This window comes from Solanum verrucosum, unplaced genomic scaffold, assembly GCF_900185275.1.
Source record: "Solanum verrucosum unplaced genomic scaffold, falcon-dt-bn FXZP01000049.1, whole genome shotgun sequence".
In the NCBI taxonomy this organism is placed as follows: Eukaryota; Viridiplantae; Streptophyta; class Magnoliopsida; order Solanales; family Solanaceae; genus Solanum; species Solanum verrucosum.
In genome coordinates this window covers 8,826,959-8,836,770 of record NW_026020221.1, presented here as the reverse complement: position 1 = coordinate 8,836,770, position 9,812 = coordinate 8,826,959, and the positions used below count along the sequence as shown (strand labels likewise).

Sequence of the window (9,812 nt, the reverse complement as noted above, 5' to 3'; positions counted from 1 at the left end):
TTGAAGTTGCATGTATCATTCGCAATGGCATCTATACAAGGAGTTCGTTCTGGTTATATATGTAGGAGAATTTTCTATTGGGATGATGATTTTCACATGCTTTATAAGGGTGTATTTATACATGCCAAGATTTATTGGGTTAAGTGGACACATGGTCACTAACTTGTTTTGTTCCTACCATTGTTGCTCTCGAGTAATGGATGTTGTTTGCTAATACACATCTTGATTTTGAGCTATTTAAATTCGAGGATGAATTGTTTTCAAGAAGAGGGGAATGATAGCATCCATGTCAGCCTACTTGTACTAAAGGTGATGGGTTTCAATGAAAAAATCAGGAATATGTTTATCACGAAAGAGATGTCCAAATTCAAGCTCAAATGGAAGAAGATTGGGCCACACAAAGTCCAACAAAGGAGCCCAAAAAGTTGAATGGCTAAAGTCAAAGTTTAGTCAAAGTTTCCTAGTTTAAAAACCTTTATTTTAAAGTTTTCCTAGTTTAAAAAGTTTCCTAGTTTAAAGTTTTCATGTTTTCCTAGTTTAAAGTTTCCTAGTTTAAAAGTTACCTAGTTTAACATTTTCCTAGTTTAAAGTTTCCATAAAAGTAGGATTTAAATCCTATTCTATTTGGGATGGGTTTTCCCTATATATAGGGGTTGATTTTATTATTTTAAGACAGACATGATTAATATTATTTAGAGGTTTCTCTTCTTTACACCTTTGTGTGCGGTGACTATGAATTTATCTTACAACCTTATAAGAACGATTTTTTAAGAGGTAAGATTAATTCTTAGTTTGATATCTTTGGTTTCTATTCGTAAATTAAAGAAGGTGATTAGTCTTATACTAATTGTTGTCTCTAATTTCTTCGTAATAGGGGTCTAGATCACTTTTGATCTAAGTTCTTAAATTGACTCTATTAGTATCATAATTGGTCTTAATCCGCTACTTTTGAATACTAAGATCAATTAGGTTCTTAGCACTTTATCTTGAAATTGGGGATTTTATTCTTGAATTTCACATATCTTTCAAATTCTGTCTTTGATCTTTATAATTTCGCTTCCGCATTATTTTCTTGTTTATTCTGGTGACCCAATTCTTATCATTTAGCATGCTCAACCACCAATTACCCTTAAAATCACACAAATCAACATACAAATGCTAAATCATGCTCAATCTAAGGAGAGGGAAGTCATACCCTACTTGTAGGCTGACCGCGCGCGCCCTAAATGACGTAGCCAGAGCCTTTCCCTTCCGTACGGCCTCAGAACGTTTCCACACTATCAAAAATAGAATCACAACGTTAATACGAGTGTTTTGACCCCAAAATCATAATTTTTTTAGTTGGACCCAAAATCGGGCCTAAAACGGGATTGTGGGACCCGCGATGGGAACCCTGAATTTGTCACCGTAAAAAGGGTATAAACGAAATATGGAACTTGTACCCCAAAATGGGGCGCAATTCGAGGATGGAAACGAAAGAAATTTGATCATGCAACGTAAATTCAATTTATGGGGAAAATCAAGAAGAGAGCAGCCCCTTTGGAGCAGAGATAACCTCAAAACGTCGATCTTCACACTTCACCAAGCACTCCACAGCAAACCAACAATCCACACGAACACCCAGAACTTTGAATCACCTGAATCGGAGCTCTATAGCTCAAGAAAACAAAACCTCCATTAAAGAGAAGAGTCAAGAGAAGGGAAGCAGCTAAAACCAAGAAAACTCCTCAAACGAAGATTCCCCAGCAGTTTACCATCACACCACTGCGTTCCCACGGAAAAACCACACAATTTAGAGCTTTGAATCACTCAATTTGGAGCTCTATTGCTCAGGATATCGCAATTTGAAAATGAGGAATCTAATCACCAAAAAAAAACAAAATCTGGTCGTTCAAAGCCCAAAATCTGGTCGCTAAAAGGGATGAACCTGATTTCAGGTTTTCCTATTTTTAAAGTCTCCGACGGGGTGCTCGAAATTCATTCGGAATCCCATACGCGCAAACAGACTATAATACCCAACTAAATTCGACATTTCGGACTCAATGGCTAGTCGGAATTCCCATACGAGGTCATTTTGCCTGAAAGTTGGTCCCACACCCAAATACCATTTTTAGCCAAATTCAACAACGGGCCTTGGGATTATATTGGAAACCTCGGGAAGCGAACGAAGGGTCGTTCAAGACCAAACTCAACATTCCAGAACTAACCATGCTGACGGAATTTTCATCGCAACATGTTTTTCAAAAATGTTGACCAAAGTAAACCTTAGGTCAAATTTTAAAGGCTAAAATGCCAAATGGTCCCAAACACGCACCGAAGGCCTCGAGACTCTTTCCGACCATGCTCCTAGGCGATGGAGGTCGTTTACTTGATATTTTGACTAAAGTCAACTTTTCAAGGTTCAAAAGCTCCAAAATAGAGAAACGGGCATAAACCCAAACGAACGACCAGGCGACCGAACAGTCGTAAGTCATAAATGAGGGTCGCTATAGGAACGCTCTAAATGCCGAAATGAGTGCATTAACTCAAAAATGACCTGGAGAGTCATTACACAAAGCAAACCTATTTGTCTTGCTCATGCGTTTCTTTCTTCTTATTTTTTTTGTTTTTTGTACTTTTAATTTACATATATTTCACCTTTAAGAATGAATTTGATAAAATGTATACTCATTTTTTTGTTGAAAAAAAAAAGGTGAAACATATAACATTAGGTTAATGGTGGATAAGTCATGTATGAAGAGACAATTAAATTGTATAAAAAAATTAGTAGTATGTTTATAAATATTCTGATTTTCAAACTCTAAATAATAAGACTTTTTACACCTTAATTTTAATATTTCTAATTAATTAGTTGAAAGTGTTTGTAGATAAAAATTTTAATATAATATTTTGTACACATTCATTGTAATTATACAAAAAGTAAATAATCTCATATCAAACTTTTAATTGATGAAACATTAATATTGCACTACGGTTTGCATATGATTAATCTCATGCTATCTTTTGATCTTCTAACACTACTCTACCAATAAAAAGGAACTTTTAACACTATCGAGAAATTTAATTTGGCTAGCTGTTATCTTTTCTCGTTTGCTTTACAAACTCATTTTTTGACTTATAAATGAAGTTTATTTTATTAACTTCTCAAATCATTATCTCGGAGCATTCACTTGGAGGTCATGAAATTGGAGTATCATAGTTAATACAAAGTAAGAAACCTCAATTAGAAACATTTTTAAAACTAAAAAAAACTCAAATCATGTTATTTAATAATATTTATTTTTAAAAAAACTAATATACTCATAGGGGTTATATTAGTGATATCTCTTGATTGATATTAAGATATTTCTTGATTGATCTTTCATATCTTAGTATCTCATTAGTGATTTAGTTTCTATTAAGATTAGGAGAAGATCACAATACTTTATTAGTTGATTCTTTCCTTATTTGTTGTTTACTCTCATGTTTAAATACTCGACATATTAATAAAATACATACTTCTTTCCAGCAGTAAAGTTTATATGGTATCAGGAGCCTAAAAGCTTCAGCGCATATTTATTTTTTCCCCTAAAAATTTGTGTTTTCCTGCTACCATTAACAATGGTCTCAACCAATTCCTCCGTTGAGAACATCTCAGCCACACCTTCTCCTGTATCTGTACCAAATTCTCCAACAATTCTCACCATGAATAACAATGAGCAGTTGATTAATATCAATGTTGTCGCTCAGGCACCTTTAAAGTTCAACAGTACAAACTATCAGTCATGGAAATATCAGTGGGAAACCATCCTCATTGCATACAATTTCCTTCACTTTATTGAACAGCCACCAAGTCCAATAGCCACACCTTTTCATCAACGACAAGACCATCTCATCCGAAGTGCCATTGTTGCCTCTCTATCTTCTGATATTGTTCCTTTTGTCATTGATGCCAAATCTTCATGTTCCCTCTGGCAAAATCTAGCAGCAACTTATGTGAAGCCATCACGCGCTCGTATAATGAGTCTTAGAGAGTCTCTAAGCAACATGAAAAAGGGTAACCTTTCTGTTACTTCATATCTACAAAATATAAAATAAATCTGCAGCACTTTAGCCTCTGTTGGGGGTTCAAATCTCAATGGATGAGCTCTTCCTTCATGCTCTTCATGGACTTCCAGCCGAATATGACACTATCACTGCAGCTCTACGTGCCCGAGAAACTCCAGTGACATTTGAAAAGCTTCATGAGAAGCTTCTTGATTTTGAGCAGAATCTCATTCGCTCATCTTCTTCTACCACAGTTCCAATTACAACAAATTTTGCTGCCAAACCATCATATCACAACAACCGGTCTCGACCCAATCATGCTCGCGTCCAGCAAACAACTCGAATCATATAGATAGACCTGCTGCTAACAATTTTGGTGCTCAACTGGCTGGTCAAAACAACCACAGGAATCGTCCTCGTGTTACTTGTCAGCTTTGTGATAAGCCTGTTCATCACGTGAAGCAGTGCCGAAAATTATTGGCAATTCTTTCTCTAATCAATGGTACTGGATCAGATGGGCATACAAGAAACAATGATCAGTCTCAAACACAACAACAACGTGTTAAGTACGCAACACACAACACCAGCAATGATGGAAATTGTCTTGTTGATTCTGGTGCATTTCATCACGTCACGCAGGATATCCAAAATTTGTTCCTTCACTCTGATTATGATGGCAGTGAAGACATTATGCTTGGTGATGGTAACGAACTCAAAATCACCTATACAGGATCCGCTTCTTTACCATCATCTTCTCGTCCTTTAACTTTGTCCAATGTTTTATGCGTGCCTAAGATGAAAAAGAACCTTGTTTCTGTTTATCAACATTGTAATGATAATTTTGTCTTTGTCACATTCTCACCTAATTCTTTTGTTGTGAACGACCTTTGTACGGGGGCGCCTCTACTAGCAGGAAACCTGAAAATGGTGTTTATCCATGGCCTTCACCTCTTCACTGACTTGTCCGCAAGCCCTCACTACTACCACCACTACAAGTGCTTCCAATTGGCATCGACGTCTCGGTCATCCGTCCTCTCCCACTCTTCGTCAAGTTTTCAAGCTTTTAGCTATTTCATCCTCTTTAGAAAAAACCTTCTTTTGTAGTTCCTGTAAATGCAGTAAAATGCATAAGCTTCCTTTCTACAACTCTACAATAAAGAGCAATGCTCCTTTGGAATACATTTATTCGGATGTTTGGGGTCCGTCACTAGAAATTTCAGTAGATGGTTTTCAATATTATTTAATATTTGTTGATCATTATACAAAATACATCTAGTTCTTTCCCATAAAACGAAAATCTGATGTATCCATTATATTTCCCAAATTTAAGAAAGTTGTAGAAAAGCTATTTCAAAAGCCCATAATCTCCTTTTATTCTGACAATGGTGGTGAGTTTATCCATCTTAGGTCCTTCTTTGAAGACAATGGAGTATCTCACCTCCTCACTCCTCCACATACTCCTGAACATAATGCACCCGCTGAACGTCGTCATCGCCATATTGTTGAGACAGGTATCACCCTATTACACAATGCGAATCTCCCTCTTAAATTTTGGTCCTATACCTTTGCTACCGCAGCCTGCTTGATTAATTGGTTACCTACTAGAATTTTAGAGGATCAGTTTCCCTATTTTAGACTATATGGAAAACTACCAAACTATGCCAAGCTTCGGGTCTTTGGTTGTTTGTGTTACCCATGGTTGAGGCCTTATAACCAAAACAAATTGCAACCTCGCTCCAGCCCATGTTTGTTTCTTGGATACTCACAAAATCAAAGTGCTTACCTTTGTTTTGATCCTATGAAGTCTAGATTATATGTCTCCAGGCACGTGAACTTTGTGGAGCACCACTTTTCGTACTCATTTATGGAAATTAAGGTCAATCGCCCTGAGTCTAACACTGTTGATATATGGGTTCCCTCTCATCATATGATTCCATTTACATCAAGCCATTCTGGTAACTCTTCTCATGCTATATCCACAACATCGTATTCAGGAAGTACCTCTCCTAAGGCTGCCACCAGCAATCACTCTTCATCAGACGAGCCTGATAACTCCATCACATTTTTCCCAGGTATGTCTTCTGCCACCTCTTCTTCTACTTCTGCTTCCTCATCCTCATCATCAATACCAACCCTTTCCACTTCCTCCATTCTTTCTTCTGCCGATATACCAAATGATCCCATGGTTACCCGTTCTAAAAACAATATTAGTAAGCCAACTCAGAGACTTTGTCTCAGTGCTACTTTATCTCCTCAAGCTGAATCATCCCTTGTTTCACAACCTTCTACATTAAAATCCATTTCCTCAAATACCCATAGCATACCTAAGCCTACCAGATCCTTGACTTCTTTCAATTCAATACCCAAACCTATTGAGCCTAAGAGTATTAGCGAGGCATTAAAAGATCCTAAATGGCGTGCTGCTATGAATAAGGAATAATCAGCTCTTAAGGGTCAAGGCACATGGTATCTTGTACCAGCCAATCCTCAAGCTAAATCTGTCGGGTCTAAGTGGGCTTTTCATGTTAAAAACAATTCCGATGGAAGTATTAGCCGCTATAAAGCTCGACTTGTTGTTAAAGGTTTCTTCCAGCGTCCAGGTGTTGATTTTGGTGAAACATATTCTCCAGTAGCAAAGAATACCACGGTGTCTAATATTCTCTCATTGCCTGCCTCATTTGATTGGCCACTTCGTCACTTAGATATTAACAACGCTTTCTTGCATTGTACTATAACTGAAGAGGTTTATATGTCTCAACCACCTAGTTTTGTGAATGAGACATATCCTACTCATGTTTGTCATCTTCACAAAGAAATTTATAGGCTTAAACAAGCTCTGCGAGCATGGTATGAGGAACTCAAATCCTATCTTATTTCATATGGATTTTTCCACTCTCAGTCAGATCATTGCTTATTTATTTATGCTAAATCTGGAGTTATGCTCTATCCAATTGTCTATGTTGATGATCTAATTGTCACAGGTAATCATCAAAGTTCAGTGGAAGATTTCATTGGGTGTCTTGCTAATCGCTTCTCTATTAAAGACCTTGGTGATTTGCATTTTTTCTTGGGTGTTCAAGTTATTCGCTCACCTTCTGGAAATTTTTTAAGTCAGCAGAAGTATATCTCTGAGATCTTAGATCAAGCAAACATGGTTAAAGCTAATCCCATGTGCACACCAATGGCAAGCAGATCTTGTCCCATAAGTAGTGATGGTTCTTTACTTGAGGATCCTAAAGAATATCAAAGTATAGTCGGAAGCTTACAATATCTTCACCTTACCAGACCGGATGTTGCCTTTGCTATAAGCAAATTGTCTCAGTTTACAAGTGCTCCAACGACTACACATTGGGCTATGGTCAAACGAGTTCTTTGCTACCTTGCTAGCACATCTGCTAATGGTATGTTTCTTCGCAAAGGCAAGTCACAAAATCTGCATGCCTTCTCTGACTCGGACTGGGCAGGTAATCGTGAAGATCGCTCCTCTACTACAGCATACATTGTGTTCTTAGGATCCAATCCAATTTCATGGAGTTCTAAGAAGCAAAGAGTTGTTTCTCGCTCGTCCACAGAAGCTGAATATCGGGCTATTGCTTCAGCATCAGCTGAAATTTGTTGGGTCCGTAATTTGCTTCAGGAGTTATCTGTTGTTCTCAAGGAACCACCAGTAATCTATTGTGACAATCTTGGTGCTACCTATGTGTGTCCTAAACCAGTTTTTCATTCCAGAATGAAGCACATCGAGATTGACCATCATTTTGTTCGAAATCTCTGCCAACAAGGCTTGTTGAAGAACTAAGGTCCAAGATTGGTATATCAGACCGATCTACCATCTTGCGGGGGCATATTAGTGATATCTCTTGATTGATATTAGGATATATCTTGATTGATCTTTCATATCTTAGTATCTCATTAGTGATTTAGTTTCTATTATGATTAGGAGAAGATCACAATACTTTATTAGCTGATTCTTTCCTTATTTGTTGTTTACTCTCATGTATAAATACTCAGACATATTAATAAAATACATACTTCTCTCCAACAGTAAAGTTTATAGGTTACATGGACAAAGTGCATGCTCAGAAACTAGTATATGTATTAACAGTGCATACGTGCTATAATATATATGTTGCTTTCCTATTGTTTGAAAATGCATGTTATTAAGATTTTCATAATAATTCTTAAGAGTAGTAATTCATAATAATCAGATCATATATATATATATATATATATATATATATATATATATATATATAGAAGCAGCTTCATACTTGTTACAACTTGTACATTATTCTTTTACTTTTAATATGGAACTACGTACGTACCTCACATAGGAGCACAAATATATATGTAATCATTAAGTAATAAGTCGCTTTTCAGTATGGAGTTTGGCCTATAAAATTACCTGGAGGATCATAGTTACAAGATACTACGTATCCTCCATTATTACATTGAACCCTAGCACATCCAAGACGAACAGAATTACGCCAAACCACCTGAGTATAATGTCCGCACACTTGTCCTTCATCACATGTATTGGAGTCATGGTGATAGTATTGTTTCTCATCGACCCACATCTCCACAGCTTTCGTGGCCGTCATGAAGTCACCACTACCGGCAGCAAGGTTCTCACCATATTGGCCATGAGAATGAACGAGGTTGCAATCAGTAGCCAATTGGGAAGCATATTGTTGGGCGTAGGCTGCCACCTGGTCATCCCATGTTAATGGTTCGACTCCCACACTAGCACGAGCTGTGTTGTGTGCATCCAAATAGTCCTGTTGAGCATGACAAGAGTGGGATACTATTAGGATGAACACAAGTGCAGAGGCAAGATGAAAAAATGAAGGCATTTGAGAAAAGAGGAAAAATTCCATGACTGTTGAATGGTTTTTGAATGGAAAGTAGATTTTCTACCACTGCTATTTATTGTAGAAAACTGATACATATTTCAGGTAATACTCTTTCTGTTTAAAAAAGAATAATCTCGTTTTCTTTTTAGTCTGTTTCAAAAAGAATGTCTCCTTTCTTTTTTTGGCAACACTTTAACTTCAATTTTTCCTGTGACATGTTTAAGGCTACAAGATTAAAGGACATTTTGGTACATTTGACATAACTTTAATTTAAAACTACAAGATTAAAAAGTTTTTTTTTTCTTAAATTTCGTTCCAAAATTAAACTAGATAATTCATTTTGAAACGGTAGTAACTAAATTCTTTGTCAGTGTGTACGTTTGTTCCACATTAGCGTGATACTTGTGTCACCACTTTAATTACCTTGAGTAACTTTATATATTGTACTATCTTCCTTCAATCATGGCTTGACAAGGTAAAATATATCGTACTATTATCCTTCAATCATGGCTTGACTTTAAATTCATATGTTATGGTTTACTTACTGTTAATAATGTTAGAGAAATTCTTCTACAAGTTGGTTGTTAATTTATTTTTCGTAATTTACGATATTACAATTGGTTACTTATTTTAATTTTTCTTGTAACATTTCTTTCAACCTAGTTGTTATTAATATAAAAAATTATATTTTAAAGATTTTACCCCGTTTCCAATATACTAGTTTTTGTATTCGTCATACTATGAGTCTAACATGTTCCTCTTTCCTCCCTCTTTAATTTCGCTCTCCTCCTAATATGCATTCATTATAATACAAATTAGTTAGTATATGTATTTTTTCTCCAAAATCTGTTTTAAAAAAAAACAAATACAAATGCGTAGCAAATATAACTACAAATTTTAATTAGTAAAACTATAGCTAAGAAATCCTATAAT

At 36.1% G+C, this 9,812-nt stretch overlaps 1 protein-coding gene across 1 annotated transcript; it reads right to left on the bottom strand.

Moving 5' to 3' along the window:
• Positions 1–8,269: 8,269 nt before the first annotated feature.
• Positions 8,270–8,903, bottom strand: LOC125831305 (pathogenesis-related protein 1C-like). Its single transcript, XM_049510504.1, has one exon. It carries the CDS (start codon positions 8,901–8,903, stop codon positions 8,403–8,405), a length of 501 nt encoding a protein of 166 aa, XP_049366461.1. The 3' UTR covers positions 8,270–8,402.
• Between the last annotated feature and the right edge of the window lie 909 nt (positions 8,904–9,812).